The 25,188-nt window shown below is 38.5% G+C and overlaps 1 protein-coding gene across 8 annotated transcripts in view; it reads right to left on the minus strand.

Moving 5' to 3' along the window:
* Positions 1–24,598, minus strand: part of igsf9bb (immunoglobulin superfamily, member 9Bb) — a 122,866-nt gene extending 98,268 nt beyond the window's left edge. For all 8 annotated transcript variants that reach the window (XM_079846512.1, XM_079846510.1, XM_079846508.1 and 5 more), the window contains exon 1: positions 24,300–24,598. In XM_079846512.1, coding sequence (XP_079702638.1) covers positions 24,300–24,363 — 64 coding nt within the window. In that variant the 5' untranslated portion in view covers positions 24,364–24,598. The remainder of the gene's footprint in view (positions 1–24,299) is intronic.
* Between the last annotated feature and the right edge of the window lie 590 nt (positions 24,599–25,188).

Genomic DNA, 25,188 nt, shown 5'->3' on the forward strand with positions numbered 1-25,188 from the left:
CAGAGTCAATCTTGTCTGATTGTGGCATAACTTTAATGAGTGATGAGAATTTCTAATTTGCAGTGCAAAAAAAAACACAGCAAATGAACAGGATGGATCCTGACTGTGCAATTACAGCTGGAAGAGCCCACTGTCTGAAAGAAAAACCAGACAAAAAGCCAAAAAGAAAAGACACTTTGTTTATGTCTTGGGAAGAAAAGAAAATGTGTAAAGACTGCAAATGGGCAAATACAAGGAAAAATAATAAAGAGCTCAGCTGTACAGTGTAAATTAAATGACATTACCTCCCCTTGGCGAACAATAGACTGCAGCTTCCCCATTCATCCTCATTTGACGATTCTGGCAAGGCTGATAAAAACCAAAATATTATGGTGACTTTGAAAACTAATGACACTCTAATGGAAAGGAAGGACTTGACCTAGTTCAGCTGGATCACATCAACCCTGCCATGGATCACTCACACAAAACCCTCAGAGGTTCAGGTTCTCTCTGTTTTCAAACAGCCTAAGCTGAGGCCTGATCAGCTCATGTCTCCTCTAGCAGAGCTGCTTTCTCTGGGAGCATAGTCATCTTCGAGTGTAACTAAATGAGCTAATAGACATTGGCATGCGAAATTTGCATAGTGCAGCATGGGTATACACATGGAAGCCCATGCGATCGCACTTCAGGATTTTGCCCTCGGCTGCTCAGCGGTGGTACAGCAACTATGGCAGCGGGACGTAACATCTCCGTTCCCTCCTTCAGGCAACGCGGGTTACATAAGTAACCTAGACGTTACGTCAGAACGGTAACTGACGAATTGGGAGCCCTACCAAAGTGCCACTGTTGCTGCCCCTTCCAGCGCACCAGGTAAGCCACCTGATCCCCCGCACCTGCTGAGGAGGAAGATAGGACAGGGATTTATGCAGAGAAGGTCGATCACTGCTGTTCCTTCTGACCCACTCAATGAAACTATTGGATAACACTGGGAAAGCGTGCCTTTTCCAAGTGGAAAGGAACACTACGGAGGCCACATCCTGCTCATAGGGAAGTATCATGAGGAAATGACGCATATGGACTGGCCATTAGGGCAGTCCTACATATGGAAGGTCTCTGGGGTAGATCCAACTTGGCTGAGGGTGGATATCAATACAGGCAGAGACAGCAGAATGGGCTCTGCCAAGGGAAAGACACAGAAAGACATACTGTGGAAGAATAAACATATGGGATAGGCATAGGAATCACAACATATGGGCACCTAGCCTAGCACAAGTTCCACCACTGCATATGAGTGTTAGGCCTGGCGTAAGATGTCTCCGTCACGTCAACTGCTGAGGGTGCTGGAGGAACTCCAACAGGGTTCGCCAGCTGGGGTACTCACCTGAGGAGCAATATAAGCACATGCATCCAGTCCCTTGGGAGGGGAATGGCATGGCAAGCGAGGCACCAAGCGGATCCTCAGCGTTCACATGCTACTCGGAGCGAGTACACAGGAGGACACTGGTTCTACATGGAGGTTGTAAAATCTCCAGCCCGCAGCTCTACATATGTCTGCCAGCGAGGCGCCATGCGGCAACGCCCAGGAGAAGGCAACACACCTTGTAGAGAATCCACGGCTTGCCTTGTGTTTAGTACGCCAAAACGATGGCATCCACTATCCATTGGGCCAACCTCTGCTTAGGGAAGGACCCTTTCCCCTTCTGCTGGCCTCCATAACAGACAAAGAGCTGGTCTGAAGTTCTAAAGCTCTGCGTTTGGTCCATGTACAGGCGCAAAGTGCGGACGGGACAGAGCAAAGCTAGGGCTGTGTCTGCCTCCTCCAGGGGCAGTGCTTGCAGGTTCACCACCTGGTCTCTAAAAGGAGTGGTGGAAACCTTGGACTTGATCCAGGCCAGGATCTCAGGATCACGTGAGAGTCTGAATTCCAGGCACGATTCATCGACTGAAAACACCTGCAGGTCCCCTACCCTCTTGACTGAAGCCAGCGCAGTCAGGAGCGCTGTCTTAAGAGACAGGATTTTAAGCTCTACTGACTGCAGCGGTTCAAAGGGTGCTCTCCGCAGGGCATCTAAGACCAGGGAGAGATCCCACGAGGGTATGAGGTGAGGGTGAGGAGTAATTAACCTTCCCGCGCCCCTCAGGGACCTTATGATCAGGTTGTGCTTTCCCATAGACTTACCTTCTACCACATCGCGATGTGCTGCAATAGCGGCAACATACACATTCAGGGTGGAGGGGTCATTCCAACGCTTCCTGCAGGAAGGAAAGCACAGCTCTAATCGGGCACTTCCGGGGTTCTTCTTGGTGAGAAGAGCACCATTTGACGAACGAGCGATCATGACTGTCAGACCGAGCCAGGTACCGACCACATCCAGAAACACACGGGTGGAATGTCATCTTGAAAAGACTCAATATTACACCCGTGTTAACTCTTTTAGGGATTGCTATTTAAGTGCTGAATTGCACAGGGGACATGGCTGCAGCACAGCTTACAGGGATGTAGTGCAGTCTGCAGTGTACAGCAAAATGCTCTTTTGCTGTATGAACAGCAGTATCTTATTGAAGATCGCAACTACAGCAGTAGCGCCGTTACAACAACACTGGAGCAGAGCTTCTCCCGTACACACTCAGAGATTGCAGTTCTTTGCAGTAACACACAGGCTCGGCTCCGAAGCGAAATGCTGAAGTGCGATCGCACACGCTTCCGTATTTATACCCGCCCCGTATTTATCCCTGGCGAGATCCCAATTTGTCAGTTACCGTTCTGACGTAACGTCGAACGTGACTGACTGAAAGGGAACTGAAATTACTTCTCCTTTATGACCATTTACTGTAACTATATTTATTGACAAGAGACTAAGTACACATACAATAGATGCTATGGGAAGACCCACACCACACAGAATCGGCACATATTATGTCATGTTATTGTGAAGGAAAATCTGTTAAATTCTGCAGAACTGATATGTTACCCAAAATGTATCATTCTGAATCATTCTATATGAATCATTCTTTTCAGCAGAAAAATTATAATTAAAAAAAATAATTTTGGACTGTTTCTAACATTAAGCTATTAAATGACTTTAGCTTGAGGTCAGTAAGATTTATTTATATATATATATATATATATATATATATATACACACATATATTCAGCAAGTAGGCATTACATTGATCAAAGAATGACAGTAAAGTCATTTATAAAAGATTTCTATTTCTATTCAATTATGTTCTAAATGTTCTATTAAATAACTGTCTATTCATCAAAAAATCCTGAAAAAAACCATCACAGTTTCCATAAAAATATTAAGCAGCACAACTGTTTTCAACATTGTTTCAACAAATGTTTCTTGAGCACCGAATCAGCATATTAGAATGATTTCTGAAGGATCATGTGACACTGAAGACTGGAGTAATGAAACTGAAAGTATAGCTTTAACATCACAGGAATACATTTTAAAATATTAAATAGATCAGCCTTCTGACTTAAGTGTAAATAAAAATTCCACAAAAATCTTACTGAATGCAACATTCTGATTGGCAGTATATCTCAAAACATTATCAATTTACCTAAACATTTTTAAAAAATTGCCCCCAAAATGCAGTTAAAATAAAGAAAAGAAAAAGAAAAAAAAGAAAAAAAAAGAACAAAACCTGCAAGATGCATGGGAAATTTCACATGAATTCCATGGAAACCTACTTTTTTCATCAGTGTTCTGTTGTTGCAGATTATATGTGGGCCCATTAAGGGGGAATAGTCAGTTAGGGCCCCTACACAACTACATGTATATATGAGGGGCGGGCGACAGTATATGCCTCCATAAAAGATGACCACACCACCACAATTTCCAATCCAGTTCACCCTGAATTACTTTATCAATGTTCCCATGAACTTGTAAAAAACACCTCTGAGCAGTTAGCTTTGCGATGGATGAAACTACTTCTGCCTGCATCTATAAATACCTATAAATTACTCCTAAGTAATGGCCACAGAGAAAGATGTTAGAGTGGATGGACCTCTATTTGCAAAGAAGGAACTGGGGGCAGTGCATAACTTTGAGGCTTCAACCGGTCGCATCATGTGAGCAGAATCCTTAATGAACGTGCTGATTGCTCCTCGGTAACCTGCCTCAGCTACTCACCCACATTTCAAGGTGGATATCACATCTGACAGCTGCTAAAATAATTTGACATGATTGATTGGTACTTAATATTATCATTTACTAAGTTAATATCACAGATTTACATCACACACACTTTTGATGGCATATTACACGTTATAGTATATTATAAAATCATGATTATAATATTAATGAGCCATACTTATAAGGTTTATAATGAGACCTGAAGCTTAAAATGATTTTCATGTTTGTTCATGGATGTCTGTCTGTATTATCATGTGTTCACCAACTAGAAACAAAGTCAATGTTTATGCATGCAAAAGTTATTAATTTCGTGTAGTGTCAAAGTCTACAAAGGTTGACTGGGGTCATTTTGGGTTAAAATATGTCAGGAGACATATACCTGGTAGTTACTTATCTTAAAAACATACAACTTCACATATCTTTCTAACGTGAGAAACGTCAGGTGTGTTATTATGCAAATATTAGACCAATCTGGCCTCCAGGTTTAAAAGGGTGCTATAGATGTGGGTCCCAAACCAAGCTTCTTACCCCCTGCTGAATGCCAGTATTAAGGGCAGATGGCTAAGGGTGGATCAGAGTACACTTGGTCTACTGACAGGACTGTAATGGAATGCTAACCTCTTTTAGAGATTTACCCCTGTGCATGTGACATCAACCTAATAGGTCATCTGAAGTCTAAGATTTAAAACAGAATATAATCCCCAAATGAACTTTCATAGTTCTGGTTTTAAGTTTTCAGGTTTAGTTCTAGGTCTACTGTAACTTAATCCCTACATAGATCTATATCATCATTAGATTACAATTATATTTAAATATCATAATACAGATATTATGTGCTACATAACTAGAGCAAGCAGAGAAAATGGCTGTGATGTTCCCTTTTGCCATAATGCACTTTTTATTTTAGCGCTGACCCTCTGTCGATCAGACTGTCATACAGCAGACATTCAGCAGACTTTGGCTGACAAATAAACTTGGATATCTGGGTGCAGGTAATATATAGGTAATCAAGTTTGGATACACTTTGAATACAAAGCTGGTTGAAAATCAGCAAATGAGTAGCTTATAGTTTGGGAAGCTACAGTTGTAAAGTACATCAAAGATACAACATTGTCGCATTTATATGAGACCCCTATATTTCTGACAATCCATCTTGTGATTAACTGCAGAAATACATTTTAAATTAAATTGTAATCCCATAATAACAATTTTCATTCTGTTATACTAAAGTGCCAAATATTTCCAGAATAATTTGACATGCGGCAAGACACATGATTTTATCGGCCTGTAGAAGCTGTAAAGTACATCTAAATATGAGAACCAGAAAATCAAATTTGGCACCACAGGCCAAGTGGCACAAGAGTATCAGAAAAAGTACTTAATCCAGACAAATGATTTAATCTATTTTCCTTCATTACGTTCATGCACTTTTCAGACTGAATGACACAGCACTTTTCATGGTGGACCAGCACATATCGCTTAATATTCCCAAATACTGAACTTTTTTTTTTTTACTTTTTAAGTTAAACCGATTAAAAATTACTTTGCTGTATACAGTAATGTCTAAAACCATACTTTGCATTGCCATCCAGATTCTCATGCCTTAAAAATGAAGTAAATCAAAGCAAAATACCATATCATCCCTAGAAATGACTTCAGCAAATCTAATTTGACCTGTAATGAGAACTCAGTCCAGACAATGTTGCATCCACTTGCAGAAATCCTAAATGGATGCTTTTTCCTGCCATTAAAAACAACAATGCTAAAGACCTAACACTTAAAATGCAATGAGAGGAAATCCCTTAATTGGCTGTTTCCTTCAGCCCTCTAGCACAGTGCTCTCAAAAGATGGAAATGGAGAAAATAATTAATAGTGTTCATACAATGTTCTCTGCAGGGGCAAAAAGTTTTATTTATTTATTTATTTTTTCTCAACAGGCAGGTCTCTTTTTCAACAGCAGAGGAGAAACACAAGAGACAACAAAACAGACTGAACCGGATTCAGATTTAATGATGAATCCTAAACAAATAGTAAGGGCAATTGTGTATATTTGAATCATGAGGGTTAACTGCAGAACTTTAGTTACTAGACAGTTTAAAACCAGTAACCCTCGAAGAAGATGTGTCTTTGAATGTATCCCCTTTAAAACACCACAGAAACGGCCACTAACATTCACCCGACAACTATTTTCTGAGGTGGAGATTTCGTACGAATTTGTATATACATACGAATTAGATTGAACGATTTCAAACAAATTTGCCACCAATTCGCCAAAATGCTAAATAGTTACAAATGGCCACGAGACTGAGTTGCTTAACATCTTTAGTGTGTTTGCTGTCTTGCGCTATTACCGTTGCATTTTAAGACAACGTATCAAATGAAAATGTTTTAAAAACCTTTTTTTTTTTTTTACATCTTGAGACTTCCATTGAAACACAAGACAGTTTCCTAAGAAATCACATGAACTCTTAAGTCTTCCTAATTATTCAGGATTTCCTTATGAAAGATTAGTTGTTAGTGGTTCAAGCAAACCACCAACTAGTCAGTTTAGTCTAAAACATGCAGTCTAGCACATTCCACAAAACTGTGTTTAATGTGAAGGGTGTCTTAAGGGTGAAATGCTGGCTGTGAGGTTGAGAAACCTGATCTTCAGAAAGCTCAGCATGTGCTAGAGAAAAGGTCTCATTAGCTTAATAATGTATAGTAAACAGCAAAACCGCTCCCGAAATGGCTAAAATAATTCACAATATATTGTGATCACATGGTTCAGCAGCATCATATGGTCAAATGACGGAATACGGTTTAAGACAATCAAACTGAACACTTAATGGTCTTAATAAAATATTTTTTTACATCTGTGAAAGAGAAGCTCTAAGCTGAAAAATAACATGTAAATGTTATCATGTGTTAAGTAAAAAACTGTTCTCTTGAATTTTTGATGTCATCAGTTAGACGCGTCCCATTTCTCAATTCGCAGCTGATTCTCTTTTCAATATCCCGCAGCTCTTGTGAGCTTGCATTGTCAGGGCTACAGGTTAATCAATCCTCCAGATAAGGGCCACATGATTAAGAGTCAGCTCCACAAACTCATCTGAGGATTCGGTCTGATTTCCACCCTAACTCTCCCAGGCAGCGTTCACTTCTCCTTTAGGCATGTGTGTAAATCGAAAATCAGGGGTTCTCAAACCTGTCCAGGAGGACCCGTAGCATTGCACATTTTGTCTTCCTAATCTGACACACCCAACTTAGGTCTTGCAGTCTCAGGTTTGAGAACCCCTAGTGTAAATGACTGTGTAGTAATGATGTTAGAGGCTCAGTCAATATCAGGCTAGGCAGAAACAGAAACAAAATATTGGATTCCACTAATGAGGTTTTAAAGCTTCTGTGACAATTTCCTCTCTTTTTTTGCTGGCAAGTAACCAAAAGTCAACAGACTGACATGCTGGTTTAAATCTGGGAAAAATACAATCAGATTTCAGGTATTTACTGCAAATTAGAATTTTTTTAAATTGCTCAATTACTTATTTAAGCTTTTATTTTCTGCAATTCAACTCAAAGCGCTTAAAGGGATAGTTCACTTTGAAATTAAATTTTGGTATGTTTTAGCTTACCTGAAGGGCATCCAAGATGTAGGTGTCTTTTTTTCCGCAGTAGTTTAAATTTAGATATTTTTAGGTCAAACCGTTCTTGTCTGACAGTCCTATAATGCAGGTCTATGGTCACGGTCTCAAAGAGCATGCACAGAGTCCAAATTAAAACAATTCCCCATCGTCCAAATTAAACTATTCCTCATCGTAAGTACACATTGATGGCTTAAGACACGAAACGAGCGGTTTGTGTGAGAAAACGAACAGTATTTATATCGTTTTTACCTCTTATAACACACCCACGTCCAACTGATCTGAGGGCGCGGGCGCTTCCTGCTGTGTGACGTGTGCGCAGACTGGTGCATAGAGATATATACACTAGATGTCGCATTAAAGACATTCGTTCCAATGAACTGCCGTAGCCAAGGTGACATCTAGTGTATATATCTATGCACCAGTCAGCGCACACGACACACAGCAGGATGCGCTCGCGCCCACAGATCACTTGGACGTGGCTGTGTATAAGAGGTAAAAACGATATAAATACTGTTCGTTTTCTCACACAAACCGCTCGTTTCGTGTCTTAGGCCATCAATGTGTACTTACGATGGGGAATTGTTTAATTTGGACGATGGGGAATTGTTTTAATTTGGACTCTGTGCATGCTCTTTGAGACCGTGACCATAGACCTGCATGATATGACTGTCAGACAAGAACGGTTTGACCTAAAAATATCAAAATTGAAACTACTGCGGAAAAAAAGACACCTACATCTTGGATGCCCTTCAGGTAAGCTAAAACATACCAAAATTTAATTTCAAAGTGAACTATCCCTTTAAATGTTAAGATATTTTGTAGATAATTGATGAATGTAAACTTTTTACTTTTTAAGAACTGTAAGAATACATAAAGTTCTTACAGGAAACAGTAATTGGTATTCTTTGATGCATTTATTTGTATTCTGAATTACTATTAGCCTAAATTTCAAATCAACTATATAGCTGTCATTAGAGAGGATAGAAGCATTTGCCGATTCACCTTTACAGCTGAAAACAATATCTGAATGAGTGCTATTGTTGTTTTCATTGACATGCAACCTGTACATATCTGTTAACGTCAAAAAATGTGTTTTAGAGTTTCATGAGCCTTTCATACTGTACTAGCTTGCAAAGATAGCTGATTCGTAGTTTTTCATATTAGTTTTATATTATGTTTCTCAAGGTTAGTTTATAAACTCTGCACCAAAAAGGTCTAATATTTGTAAAAGTTAAAAACTGGGGAAAACACTCTGGCTGTCTCCGAAATCACATATTCTACTGAGTAGGTACTTATTTTGAATAAGTAACTATTTCATGACAGCTAAAAATGTACATTCTAATAGTCTGAATGTGTGTATTATGAATGTAATCCGGACGTACTACATCTGCCATGTTGTCATTATCATGACCTACCAGCGCAGGTCAGATTAGTTACGACACTTTACTGACATTCCGAAATTTTACCTCGTGGGATAGTAAAGTGTCCATCGTAAGTAGGTCATCCGGGTACTTTTTACCTATTCTCTTTTATGAGTACCGTGAATTTGGACATACTTTTTGAAATTGAAATAATCGGTCCGGGTATCTTGATTTCATTAGCAACACTCAAACAATGATACGCTCTGTGTCTTAATAGCATTAAACGCTAGTTTGAAGTTTATTACAAACACACTGTAACATCGTGTCTACACCGGACGCAGATAGTACGACATGACAAAAGCCAATAGAACCCATAATAATCAGTTATGCTATCTACACTAGATGCGGTGTGACATGACATGACAAATCCCGACAGCAAACTGATGACTCATCATATTTCTGACGTACTCAAAGCCCTTTCGCTACTTCTGACATGAAGGAAAAATGGATTTGGAACGTTCGCTTTGTTGCGTCCTGTGTAGACACAGTATGATTATAAATAAATGTACTCAACCATGTTGCCTCCGAGGACAAAATACTTGGCACTGCCGTATCTTTCAATAAAACATGTTTTGAAAAACCGGCAGCATGTTGGGAATAATTCACAAAACAGTCCGATGTGAATGTGAAGAACAAACGAAAAATATCTTTCAGTTGCTTTGGCACATCATTAAAAATAAACTTCAGGTGCAGTTTCTTGACATCCCCTGACAGAACAAGAGCTGCATCCAAAAACTTAGGCAGTTGACTTGTTGCCTCAATGCCCGATCAGGCAATGACTCTGCAGGCAGCATTTAAGCACGAAGGCACCTCAAGAAACTGATTTCAGACAGACTTCTGAGGCAGCTCAACAGTTTAATGATCTACAGCAAAATAGAGCGAGCTTTGGTGAGAACTAAACAAATACTTAATTACTACAGTACTAATTTCTCGCTAGAAAGGACATCAGAAGTGGAAAATGTTGGTCAAAAACCTACAGTTACACACAAATTGACCAGCAACCGCAACTTTCAGATGCCATCTTTCTTTTTCTAGCTCAACTGTTACCGAATGGAACACACAGGATTGTGGGATATCAAAGGCAACGAAGGATACATCTATGCTGCCTTCAAAAATTAATCAGGTGAAGGTATCTCAGGAGACAGGAAGTGAAGCTAACATTGGATTCAGACATGCCTTAATGCCTTCCGACCTTGGAATGCATCCTCCGAAGGCAGTACGTTTTCGGATGCAGCCGAGGTCTGACTCGACATCTTTATCCAACAGCAGTATCGCTCTTGTGTTTGATGGACAGACATGAGTTGTTCAGAACACTTTGATTTCATACGACGATGATGACGCATGTTAAGGGGCATGTCGAGGAGAATCGTGACATCATGATTCTCACGATTTCAGATCCAGCCGTTTGAAAAGGGTAGAAAAAAATAATTAATATTTTATACTGAGGTGTTAGTTTTGAGTTCTGAAAGTTGCCTATGTTTTTATTGTAGAGTAGCCAGTAGTCATTATTTAGATTTTAGATTTTTAGATTATTTTATTTTAGATTTTAACTTGTAAAGAGAATTCACGTCCTCGTAGAGCTCATGATTACAATTTATAAGCTGGGAATTTTCGGAGAGCTTCTACTTGTACCACATGACCGTTGTAGATTAATATAGGAGTTGATCATCATATTGTCATATTGAAATGACAGTGAACACTGACACAACATGGCGTGAACGCAGCTTAAATATCAAGAACATTTTGATTCTCCATTTTATAACCCCTTTAATAACTGGATGTGACTTTCAATAAAGGGAAGTGGAGAGTGATTACGCTTGGTGTGAAGTAGTTATCTCATTCTATAGACCTTATGTATCCCCACCCATTTTCAGCACTGAGCTGTCTTCCGGTTTGTATTTCCACAGCATGAAGGTAAGATCTTCCAGATTTATGAATGAAGCACTCGTTTTAAAATATTTCTGGTCGACTGACATTTGTTATGACATCCGCTTCAAACATTACAATGCTCATAATAACTTTAGTTAACTCTACAAAAACTTCCATATACCGCAAAAATGGAAGTTCAAACACAAAATTCTAAAGATGGCTGCACGCTTGTTTTTCTGGAGAATAAGGTCTATAGACTACACTGAAAACTCTTGTGAAAAATAATTGATTAATTCAAGGGACGTGCACAAGGCTATGACAATTAAGTACACTTAAAGTGCCCCTATTATGCTATTTTAAAGTCTCCTCATTTTGTTTTGGAGGTATTTTTCAATGATTCTCGAACGAATCCATGCATGAATCAATCTCTCTAAATCCCTCCTTTCAGCAAGCTACTCTGCTCAAAAACGACCATTGCATAACTGAACTTCAGCTCCATCTGGAGGCTCCTACAGCTCAGCGATTGTACACTGTAAACTAAAGACAGTAACAAACTATGACGTCGATTTTACCAGTCCAAAGATGAAACATTGGAAGAACTAGCCTAGTTATTTAACCAAACCTCCATCGCAAGGACGACTTAAAGGGATAGCCCAAAAGTGAAAATTAGCCCATGATTTACTCACCCTCAAGTCATCCTAGGTGTAAATGACATTCTTCTTTCAGATGAATACAATCGGAGTTATATTAAAAAATGTCCTGGCTCTTCCAAGCTTTATAATGGCAGTGAATGGGTGTTTCTGTTTTGAAGTCCATAAAAGTGCATCTATTCATCATAAAAGTGCTCCACACGGCTCCGGGGGGTTAATAAAGGCCTTCTGAAAAATATTCATATTTAACATGTTTAGTAAAATTCTAGCTTCACAAGTAAAATTCAAGTAAAATTCTAGCTTCCAGACAAACGGCCACATGCAGTCTACTTGCGCCTATAGCGCAACTTATGATGCCAGAAGAAGTGTAGTATAGCCTACATCAAGACGTAGCGTGAATATCAGCAGTATATTGCATTACTCGCATAAGTTGCGCTAGACTTGAGTCGAATCCGTATGTTCGTTTGGCCGGAAGCTAGTTATTTTACTTTATAAAGTTCTAAATATGAATATTTTTTCTTACACAAACGCATCGCTTCGCTTAATTATTTGCTCGTGCTTTAAAGCTTTGCCGGGTAAACATTTCATTGGCGTTCAGTTCTGACATGATGCACTTTTTCTGAGCGCGCACTGTCAAACAGCGCCAAACTGGATTTTTGTTGGGTCAGACGCATCTGATAGCGATGGGGGGCCAAGACCGCGAGAGCTACATGGAGCCACATGTAAAAAAATATGCACCAAACAAGCCACTTTGAAATGTTGCTGTTTTCACAAAAGTTGGGTGACCCTCCCCCTAGACTAAAAAAAGTTGGATGACCCTCCCCTCAACAAAGAATAAAAAGACATGACCCTCCCCTATTTTCCACCGGTGGCCCCTTTCATAAATACCGAACGGTCCCCAATAAGATTTTTTTTTTTTTTAAAGTATAGCTAAACAGAAATGTTTAAGCACTGATTGAATATTGTGAAATTTCATTAAGCAAAACTGTGCTCATTTACAAGCAAAGACAGCAAATCTGACAATGGTGGGCACACTATAATATATGAGCTTGTGAACATAGTCAGGCATCTATGGCAGAGGCTGGCTGTTAATCCTATATTGTTGGGAAAATTTTGACTGTATTCAATCCTCTTAGTGTGTAACTTTTCATGGCTGAAGAGTCAGTGATTAATCTGCAGCCTTCCAGCATAACTTCTGTGACTTGAGTTTTGAGTTTGAGCTCATCCAAATCATGTTTTATTACAGTAATTGTTGTATTGCTGTGCTAAAATGTGGATTTTGACCAGAAAATGTGGATTACAACAATACAGATACTTAAAAATTAACACAATTTTTTTCTGGCTCATTTTCACTCAAAGAAAGCAGCGCTTGGCGCTCCAGCAATTCCCGGGAACTTTTATTTAAAAATATCAGGTCATTAATCCTATCAAATACAAAAATAACTGAGACAAAAACAGAATCTGTGTCTAAATATATTCCCAAACACATGCTCATTTGTGTTAGCAATGGCAGAAGACGCCTACGATTCTCTACACTGGCTAGCATTATATAAGCAGCAATTGGTTTCTCTGGCAATATATCTCTCTATTTCTATCTGCCAGATATTCCCTGTTTACCTGCCCTTCACCTTTTCACTCTCTGTGTGCATCTAGTATGCTTTTCGTATGCCGTAGTGGTTCATTCCACTGCACTCTGGAGAACATGCCAAGAGAACACGTTAACAGTAGTAGTACTATTTTCATTTTTAATAGCCACTGGCAAAGCAGTTGTTTCCCGACAAAATTGTTGTTGGTGGAAAGGAAGAGTACAGGCAATGGACAGACACGTCTATGGTGGGCTCATGATGTGGGATGATGAATGGGTTGGTGCTTTTTTGGTCTGTGACTGTGAAACCTGGCATATTATCTAATTTGCAACAGACATTTGCCAGTCCACCCAAAATTAAAAAACACACAGTAATGTCCATATGTCATCTCCCACATATGGATGTACACTTTTCTGAGGTTGCATAATGTTAATTACAACAAAAAATTATTTTTTAATTAACTTGTCCCACCTTTAAAAAAAAAATATCAGCAAAAATTAGTTAAGAAAGCATCTGATAATAACGATATGTGGATATGTTTGCAAGCAGCTTTAAAGCAGAAAAAACATGGGGAAAAAAAACAATCAATGTTGATATCAATGAGAACAACAATGAGAAAGCAGCTCTCCAGTGTGTTCTTGCTTTTACTCGTCAGACCTCGACGGACTGAACAAAAGAAATGAACCAGAGAAGATTTCCATCAGAGCTTCAGAGCATACCTACCTATGTAACTGGTAGTTTACCAGAAGGAGCAAACTTTTCCTGGAAAGTTTGATTTGACAAGCAATTTCAAACTCCCCAAACTAACTCCAAACAAACTTTGGACTGATTTTGTTCTAACTGACCAGTTAGTGTTTCACTTAAAGTACATTTAGGTTTTCACGGTTTTTATGCACTATGCATGGCATACATTTTGTCACGCATAGCCAGATTTTTCTAACTCAGCATACTCTTTATTCTCAGCTCGCACATTTGCCTTTTTCAGCGCTGACTGACCCGTTGTTTCACAGTCATATAAGAAACAGATGAGACGTAACAAAGCCAAACTACTAGAGGTGGCAATAACACACTTATGAGTGCTTGTGTGTGGCAGATTGCAAAATAAACACTAGTTTAAATGAGTACAAATACATTTGATCGCTCATTACTTCTGGAGAGAAACAAAGCAGACACTGGAAAGGATAAAACTTCTAGTGTGTATGTGTTGAGTTTTTGTGTTTCCGCATGCTATCAAATGGAGTATAATTTGAAAGGCTATATGTGTTTGGATGTATGCATACACTAAAGCGTTCATGAAAAAACGTATGTATGCTTTGGGCTTTAGATTAATTAGCTTGACTGGTATTGAACCTGGAATATTCCTTTAAACCTTATTTATGGTCTGTCTAACCTCTGAATTGAGGGGTGATAGGCTGGGCAGATATGATTGGTGTGGAAGAGTGGATATTTTGGATTTGAAGGAGAAAGTTGATCGAAGTTGGGCGCCATGCCACAAGGAGAAGAGGAGGCAGCTCAGTCAGGAAGGCCTGACTCATTACAGCAAGTCAGCATCCCGCCTGCTTCACATCCCATACCAGGCGTCCACCGCAGTACGCACAGTGAGCAAACACGTGGACTCGTGGCGAATGATGAATCTAATTTTAACAGATCTATAGCGCAGCCAGACAGATTGAGAGAGATGGATGCACAGATAGAGTGCGCTCAAAATTGATTGCTTTCTGAAGGATGGTGGTGGAGGATAGGAAAACGAGGGCTGGGGAGAAAAGCGAGAGGGGCGGCGACAGCTAGAAGGAGAGTTGTCTGGGCAGAGAGCCTGCACTGTAAAAAAAAAAAAGAAAAAAATCCAGTCGTATTTACAGAGGATTACTGGCAGCTGTGGTTGCCAGCATAATTCTGGAAAAATACAGAAAAAAAAAAAACATATTTACAGTACAAGCTGTACATTTTAAAACTGTAATTTACACAAAAAACTTAAACATTTCAAAAAAGCCCTTTTCGGCTGAATAAGCAAGGCCACGCTGATACTAAAATTGGTTTTGTACCTTCACCATATACGGTACTATAATAAAACAGGGGTAAAGAGAAAACCACATGACGAATCAAAGTTACAAACAGCTTTTCCGCAAGCTGGTAAATACTAAAATATTGCAGATACACACATTTTTTTACTGTATTTTACTGTAAAATTACATGAAATGATTAGATCTATTACAGTTTTTCTCTAGTAAAGGAACTTAATGTTAACCACTTACACTGTAAAAAAAATTACATCCCCAAGTCAAAAATTTCTAGTGACTGATCACATCTAAATTTTTCAATTAGTCTGACGTATTATTTCTCATTGAGTCAATGTTAACAGACTATTGCAACAAGAATTGCACCTGGGCCAATTTAAAAATTTAGATTTTGACTTGGAGAGGTTAGAAATTTTTTACAGTGTAACAGGTTTTTACTGTAGCATTTTTACAGTCTTTTACAGTTAAAATTACAATAATGTTTTACAGTGTGGGGTACAGTACTGAAGTATCTCATGGCCAGAGCATGAATGTTTAATGGACATGGTGGAGCTGAGCAGGAGGAAGCCGAGTGCACTGCATCAATGGACAGCTGAAAAATGAGACGCGAGGGGAAGTGGTCCAGTCAGGGGGCAGGGAGAGAGGCGATCAGCATGCTGTCTGGCTGCCTGCCCGGCCCACGCGCGTCAGCAGAGTCGCATACTCACACACGCTCTCTACATCTCTGTCAATTCATTGTGAAGTCCAGCAGCCTGTCCTGACGCACACAATACAACGGGATCTCAAAGTGTACATGCAGTCTGGCATTTCTGTCTCTATCTCTGACTGATGATAGTGTCGTCATGGCTGATGATAGTGTTGTCATGGCTGATGATAGTGTGCTGTGTTACACCAAACGTAAAGTGATAACACGATAAATGATCAAATGTATCTCTTCTTCTGTTACTGAGTTTTGTTCTTATCAGCCATGGTTTCTATTTCTGCAGCCTCAAGCTGAGTAGTTCCGCCCACACTGAAATCTCATTGAACAGAAGTACCACTCCTCATTAGGGATGCACCAATATTAAAATTCTGCACTATTTTTACTATTCCTGTTTTTACTGAAAACTAAAATAAGTCATTTTAAATGCTACAAGTGAATTTTAGGCATAACAATATTATCATGTACAAATCATATATTTTGAGATTCGCTAAAGATGGCATTTAACAGTGTTATTAAACTATTAGTGTTTTTAAAGATTAACTTTGAGTGAGCATTAAATTATGTAAAATGTAATGAATTAAATTAATTAAATATCCAATCAGCTGATATAATAAATTTAAAAAAAATCTCAAATATTAAGTCAGTATGGGATACTGTGCATCTATACTTCTCATATCATTAAATACAGACAATGTGCAACTGATAGTCAAAGTTTAGAATCAATTAGCCTACAGTATATGACAAATCCCTCAAGCTGCACAAGGGAAATAATAAAAAGCATGAACAAAATTTGAGCATTGGTGTATGACATCAAAGTAGCGAGCGATTCAAAAGCATTCGGAGCCGTCTACTCTCTCACGGTACTTTCTCACGGTACTCACGGCCACTTTCAGTCGAACACACCTATTGTCTTGTTTAGTTTCTAGTCATGGTTTTCATTGACTCTATTTGCCTGTGTACTAGTTCTTTATTAGTTGTCATGGTTTCTTATTAGTTACACACCTGTTCCTTGTCTCGTTAATCATCTAGACCCTTTTTCCATCTGTTCATTTTCTTGTATTAAATAAACATTTAATGTTCATGTGTAGAACCTGATATATCTTTGTGTTCATTAAAAGTTGCTTGCTTTTGTGTCACACGTCTCCTTTTGGGATTTATACAACATGCACCTTTGACACAATCAATCAAAGACATTCAGATACATCATAACCTGAAAAACAGAAGGGGTCATTTTCATCTTTGTATATATGTGTAACACACCCAGCTAATGCAGAGCTAATGGAAAGTTCAAAAGAGCAGCATTTCATAGTAATATCAACCCCCCCCCCCCCCCCCCCCCCCAAAAATATATATTTCTAAAAAAAAAAAAACTTACTGACCCCAAACTTTTCAACAGTAGCATACCAAACCCAATCATTTTTCGAACTGCACAAATCCCAAATTCACCTTTGTGTTTCCTACTGACCCAACACTAAGAACTCCTCTTCCAGATGCTGGATCATGATTCTTCCTCTTCACTCTCTGACGCTGAGTCAGACTAAACACTGGCATCACTCCTCCATTAGTCAGCACTCTAACCACACCGCTGGAGTACCATCTACTGAGCGTCCTTGATTATCATCATTTTCATTTGTGCCAATCAAAAGGGACATTTCTTTTTCTAAACCCAAGAAGTGTTTAAAGATATATCACTGCATTATCAATGGATCATCCACAAACGACACAGAAACAAGGTTCTTCAATCATTTTGGTGTGATGTAGGCCGTGGCCACATCACAGAAGCAGATCTAAACGAGAGCAATGAGAGTGTATCGATCAATAGGCCCATGCTCTCAATTCTTAAAAGATCAAAGACTTTCTGCTCAGTGATTTCCAAAGTGCTAAACCAGACGTTAAGCTGTACTTAGACCAAGAGAGTGATTTCCACTGACTAAACACACAGTACATGAAAAATAAACCAGCTCTTCCATTCCCGGTGTGGACGATACATAAAATAAAATAAAGGTTAAAAGGTAAACAAGGTTCTTGAAGTGGATGTCAAAGTCACAATAGATAGCCTAATAGCCAAAGACTTTAGTTATACAAAGACTGGGCACTCAAATTATTATGAATGGGAGAAAGTGCAATGTGCAAAAAGGCAGAATAAGTACCGCCCTTTAAATAAAAGAGAAGTATTCGATTTTGGATGCAGCGTCAGTGTTCTGAGACACACACTTAGGATTGCACATGGGCATTGGTTGGTCCAGCCTGAAAAATGCATTATGTTTGTCATGATTTGAGTGTTTAGAAGCAAAATTTATGAGACAGTTATTGTTAGATTTCATTGGTGATTTCAAATATGAAATTGAATTGCAAGCTTGGTGAACAGCTTTGGAGAATTTGATGTTTCCCCATTCAAAGTGACAGGAGCACTTGAATGACTGAAACAGCTGCCCAAGAGGCGTTTCAAAGATGGCCGCCGAGAGAAATTACTTGGGACTTTGATTATAGCGTCTGCCAAATGCATAAATGTAAACTTGATAGTTTTACATCATTGTATAAAATCTAGATCTTTAATGGCACTTAAATGGAGTCAGTGAGTGTCATGACGTGAATAAATCAGTCATCTGGCATGTTCTCCAACATGGGAGGGGTGTTTTTTATGTGTTGATGAGCTTGAATTAGAAACATACTTTCTTTACTTTAACGCCAGAGCTAAGTCATGCATAATTAACTGAATTCCACAGGGCTCTTTTGAAGGTATCTATATATGGAACATCTTCCACTAGTGTTGTCTTGCATGCATCTACAGAGTAAGAGGAAGACTGTATTTGGGGGAGGGGGACCTGAGTCAATGCTGGCCCAAATACCAGCTGATTGACATATAAGGGTTAGTGACTTTTATGGAACAAGCCCTTTGCCCTGGGCCAGAGGTGGCCTGTTACTTCCTATCCACATCAATCGGGTCGCAGGCCGGCCTTTGGTGAAAAATTGATGCTAGAGCATCAAGGTTCAAGGAGTATGTAGAGTATGTGAGTGGTGAATGATTTCATTGAGGAAGATATTAAAAAAGAAATCTTAGAAGACCAGGGTTTCAAGTTATTATTACATATAGCCTATGTAACTACATAAATGTATACTACAGGGCTGTTGAATGCTTGAATCTGATTGGCTGATGAACGTTCTAAAATGTGCAATTATTTTCAGGGAAACACACAGCTAAAGTAGTTCCAGGCAGGTCTTGACCGAATTACAGTTCCATATCACTTTGCCAAATTATTTCAGTTATTTCAAAGGTCCTTCAACAGCAAAAGAACCAAAACACACAACAACATTGACAGTGACCAAGCAAATAAATATAGTAAATGATAGTATAAAAACATTTTTTATACAACTAATGCAATATTTTACAATAGAAACTAAATTTATTTATTTTTTTATGTTTTTTTATGTTTTTTCTCTCATAAATGAGAAAACAGCCTAAAGTACTTAAGTACAACACAGATTAAACAAGTTAAGCGAAACAAGTTACAGTATTCTTGTTCAAAATGCCTTAACAATCACAAATTATGACCCTGGACCACAAAACCAGTCTTATGGGTACATTTATTTTAATTGAGATTTATACATCATCTGAAAGCTGAATAAATAAGCTTTCCATTGATGTATGGTTTGTTAGGACAATATTTGGCAGAGATACAACTCTTTGAAAATCTGCAAACTGAGGGTGCAAAAAAATCTAAATATTGAGAAAATCACCTTTAAAATTCTACATTTACGTTGCCGATTGTGCTGCATACACTCACAAAAATACATTTTTAATATATTTAAGGTAGGATAGTTACAAAATATCTTCATGGATCATGATCTTTACTTAATATGATTTTTGGCATAAAAGAAAAATCGATCATTTTGACCCATACAATGTTTTGTTGGCTATTGCCACAAATATACCCGTGCGACTTATGACTGGTTTTGTGGTCCAGGGTCACAATTATCAAAATTTTGAACTATAACTATAAAATATTACAATATGATTGTACGGTGATCCATATAACAATATAATATTGTATCGCCAAGTCACTGCTCATTCCCAACTTTAATGTGATCAGGGAAAACACAACAATACTACATTGGGGAACTAATGTACTGAGTATGTAACTTAATAGCAAAGTCATAGAACTCATCTGTCATCACACATCTGTCATCCCATTATTCTCCCCAAAAAGAATTTTTATCCAACTTCCTAACAGTTGAACGAGTCTGTGGATTATAGAAACATCCAGTTCAAAAAGGCTCTACCCACAAATTTTTGAATGAGACAAACTCTTCCATTGCTTCAGCGGGGAGTCTGCTCAGGCACATGGTTTGCACTGGCTGTGGTGGTGGACTACACTGAAAGCGCTAGAAGAGGGAGAGTATCAGAGACAGGAAACTGCCTTTGAAGTGCTGAGAAAGTAGAAATGGAATCCAGCCACAGACATAGATAAGACATTCACTTCATATATCTATAGTGCTAGGAAGCTTTCTGAACATTTTTGTCCATTTTTTTCAGTTTAAAACTGAACAAGATATCCGGAACACAAATGTGATACACAACCTACTGCACTTCATATATATATGAAGTGCAGTATGTGTTTTACCAATGCATTGGAGTAAGAAAACGGAGTGTCTTCACACCAAGTGCAAATAGCCCAGCTTGTTGACAATCTTGTTGACAGAAGCTTTTGACGCGACCGACCCAAGTTCAAATTCCGAACTTATTCTTCTCCCTTTTCCCATTGCATATCAGCTTGAAGAGGCGTTTATTTTAAATAAAAAATTAAGAAAATATTCGAAAAGTAGAAATAAAGTGCCTAAAGATTTAGTAGTGGGAATAAAGTGTTAATCACATCTAACGGCTGCTATTTACACTTAGTGCAAAGAAAAAACTGCTATTGTAGAATGTAAAAAGCATCTATTGCGATTTTCACTTAGTGCGGTAAGAAAAATAAACTTTACTCAAGATAAATGCCCGGTTTTACAGAGAAGGCTTAAGCCGTCCAAGACTAAAATGCATGTTTGAGCTATTTTAACTTAAAGCAACTTGCACTGGCATATCTTAAAATGTCAGTGCCATTGTTTTTCCTCAAGATAAACACCAGTAATGTTTTGTTTTCTAAGACACGTTTATAAAAGCTACTTAAATGTCCTAATTTAACTAAAGCTTACTCCTGGCTTAATCTAAGACCTGTCTGTGAAACCAGGCGATAAAGTTATAATATCTTAAGCAATTTTGCTTCCCAAGTAAATTAATCTTGTTTAGAGAATGTTTCGATATTTAGCGGTGTTGCAAGACAAGAAAACAAGACAACATACTGATTAAGAAATATTTTTTTTATTATTAATTAAATCTCTCTCCCCCAAACAAATGAAAAGTAACTATAATAAAACTTAAAAATGTATGTTTTCTAATAGTTGTTTTTCTTATTTGTTCTTTATAACCCAAAGCATTATCCCTCCCTCAGAATCACTGGAGCCAACAAAATTCATTTGGAAATTGGCTGCCTCAGCTGTGCGCTCATGGTTTGCATATATATATATTGCATATATAACCAAAGCCAGTAAGTTGAAATATAGCAATTTGGGGGTTCTTTCTTTGCAATCTGTACTACCAAGACATAAACGACTATGATGGTGACATGCTCATGTGAGTTGTGTTGGAAATTAGGCCAGATGTGATGACAGGCTGCTTGTTTGTTATATAAACTATTTGAATTTTTCCACAAGGAAGAATCCTACACGCTTATCATTCTGCTGGATCAAGCTATCACAGCCTGAGGATGAAAGAGAAGTGATGACTGTTGGAAAACACAATGTTATCCAACACCGCTTAAAAATGAGCAGCTGTCAGGTCCCCCGCTAGCCCTCCTCTAACAAGCTTTCCATGAAACATATAGACTGCGGTACAAACCTCCAGAGCAAGCTTTCTTTAGATTCTCCTTTTCCAGCTGGCAGCTACATGGGTTAAGAACCCGGCAGAATGTAGTCTGCTAGCATGTGCTAACTGCTAAAACAAATCACCATCATTTCATATGTACCCACATCAGCTCAAATCACATCCTGTCACCCAAAGTCAAAATTTTGGCTGGTTAGCATGGCCTGTTAGCCCCTCATGGTAGATGCTGTAACTATGACATTGTAGGGCATAAAGGGTAATATAATATAATATAATATAATATAATATAATATAATATAATATAATATAATATAATATAATATAATAAGCAAATGTGAATGCTTTCTGAAGGATCATGTGATATTGAAGACTGTGAATGGGCTGCTGAAAATTCAGCTTTGCCATCACAAAAAAATGAATTATGTTTTAAAATATATTTAAATAGGAAACAGTTATTTTAAATTGTAATAATATTTCACATTATAACAGTTTTTACTGTATTTTTGATCAAATATATGCAGCCTTTGTGAGCATAAGAAAAATATTTTTAAAACATTTAAAACATCTTACCAACCCCAAAACAATCTATTATATTATATTATATTATATTATATTATATTATATTATATTATATTATATTATATTATATTATATTAGTCACATTTCATTTAAGGCTCAGATGGTTAGCTCAATTCTTTTGAGATGAACGAGATCTGACAGCTCTCTCCAGGTATTATAAACCTCCTTGTTGTCAATCTAGACAAATTTAGATAAAAAGATCAATTTGAGCCCCAGCCAAAATGACATTCGAACAAACACAAAACTAGTTTAAAAGGGGAAAGCTGTTGGGCACATGCTCTTCTCATGAGGGAAGATGGTCTGTTCCTGAGGTGGACTGCTAGAGGTCTCAACAAGTTCAGTGCGGTCAGCTAGCATTGAGCCTTGAGGGCCTACAGTACCTGGAGCCATGCATCAGCTCATGACTCTCAGACTGCTGCCTCCCAGTCCTCTGTTTAGACAGAACAACAAAGCATAGATCTGGCACCTGGCCAGTTTATGGGCCTGTTTGCCAGCTAACAGCTTGAGACGGGAGGGTGAGGGCAGGGAGAGATCTGCATTAGGGCTGGGGTAGTGCAGCGTGGCTCTGACACACAGGAGGGAGACACTGAGCGAATGTAGCAAAGTGCACAGTCAGAACAGCAAGGTGAAATACGTCTCACTGTCAGATTAAGGGGATGACACAGCTCAAAGGTAAGATGATCACATTCTGCTTTTTACACATAAAAATTAGGGGTTAAATAACACCTACATACAGCAACATATCAAACCACGTATAATGTCTCTCTTTACATAGGAAATGTATAATTATTCATACTGCATGCAATGAAAAAGTTCTCAAAATGTGACCCAAGATTGGATGCTCCTTGCTGCTACACAGTTAGCAGCCCTCTAGTGGAGAAATTGGAAATTGCAGGGCTATGTGAGTCCATGAACCCAACATTTGAAATAAAGACAGACCACTTTTTTAAACTAGTCTGAACTGAAGGTCAGTCAGATTCACAGAATACATCTTGAATTACAATTATGATGGCTCTATTAGAGTGGCCTCGTGTTTAAACAGCTAAAGACATCTGAGGAAGGTCAGGAAAGGCAGAATATTCATAAAGTGAATTACTATAACAACCTACAGCACAAAATGACTGATATATTAAAATACTACTGAGCACAACACCATACATATTCCTGGTAAAAGCACCTTCAGATGTGTAATTAAAGTTCCCCAATTAATATTTTCAGAGCTTAAATATAGTTCAAACAAAAATTAAAACTTTGTCATCATTTACTCAATCTCATGAGGTTGAAAAACCTAAATAGGCAAAATCAGCCTCAGCTAGCTCAAATATACAATGAAAGTGAATGGTAACATATAATTTTGTGCTCGACAAGAAAAAGAAAATCAGTAAATGTTCATTTTGGAGTGATCAATCCCTTTAATTTAATCGAACACACTTAATATGGAGTATACAAGCCTAAAGTTACTCATGGTATAGAAGAACAGATGAATATGGATGAATAAACAGCTCAAACCCTCGTTTTGCAAGCTCAGATGACTTTTTAAAAAACACTAGCCCTTAAATGGAAATGTCACTATGGCATAGTAATAATATTTATGCAAAGAGAAAACTATAATTATTATAATTATGAAAACAAAATAACCCAGAGCTGCTATACTGCTGTTTACTTTAAAATATTCCACATGATCAAATTAGAATTTAGATATATTATTAGAAATTAACTCAGAATGACCCAATCCCAGAATTTTATTTTAAACTCAGCAATATCTCACAACAAACATAAAGCTGTATATAATAAATTGCACTTCAACTCACCTTGAGCAGCTGTTCCTCTGGTGCTGAATACACTTGCTATCAAAGTGGCCACATACCAAATCATAGTACTATTGCCAACCAGAAAGAAACCTCATCATATCTCAAAGTGCCCCTTTCAATAAATCATTCTTAGCCGAGCCCCTGGACGTTAGACACACTGTCAGCTGTTGATACCCTTTTATTCATGCCCTGCATACTTTTCTCCGACGGTTCCCTTCATTCTTTCCCTCCCCTTCTTTCCTTTCGCATCCTCTCTCGATGAAATAGAGCACCTGCACCAGCGCACGGCAGCCAGACGCGGCTTGATGGCAATGCCAGCGTGAAACCAAGCGTGACAATTTAGCTGTTAGCTCCGCCCCCGCTCTGATTTCATTGGCCAGTGGGGGAGGCGTCGGGGCGGGTATTGGTCGCCTCTCCGTCGCTCTCCATGTAAAAACTGAGAGCACCGCGTTTCAAGGTGAGTTGGAGCGTGAAGTGGCGTCGGGACCGCAGTATCATGCGCAAAAGCGAAGTCGTGTAAGCAGACTGTCGGAGAACCTCCATAGGTATAAAGCAGCGTGTGGTGAAAGTTAAATGTGTGGAGGGGTAGACGTCAGACTTTCGTGTGGGAAGGAAATCCTCAACCTGTATGCGTCATTCGCATTTCATCCCATCGATTGCAGTGCGCGCGGTGTTAGGATTGAGACATTAAACTGGAGCCACACTGAATTATCCGTTAGTAGTGATGTCACTTGTTAGTGACATCATGGTTGAACCAAATTTTTAGCTCTAAACTAATTCTAGAAGGAGGCAAGTAACTAGAGCACTGTAATAATATGACACCATTATTATGAGTCAAATATATATATATGCACATCATGAATCAGTCCTCCCAGCGTCCAAAAGAGTC

This window comes from Squalius cephalus (genome assembly GCF_949319135.1).
Source record: "Squalius cephalus genome assembly, chromosome: 17".
Classification (NCBI taxonomy): domain Eukaryota; kingdom Metazoa; phylum Chordata; class Actinopteri; order Cypriniformes; family Leuciscidae; genus Squalius; species Squalius cephalus.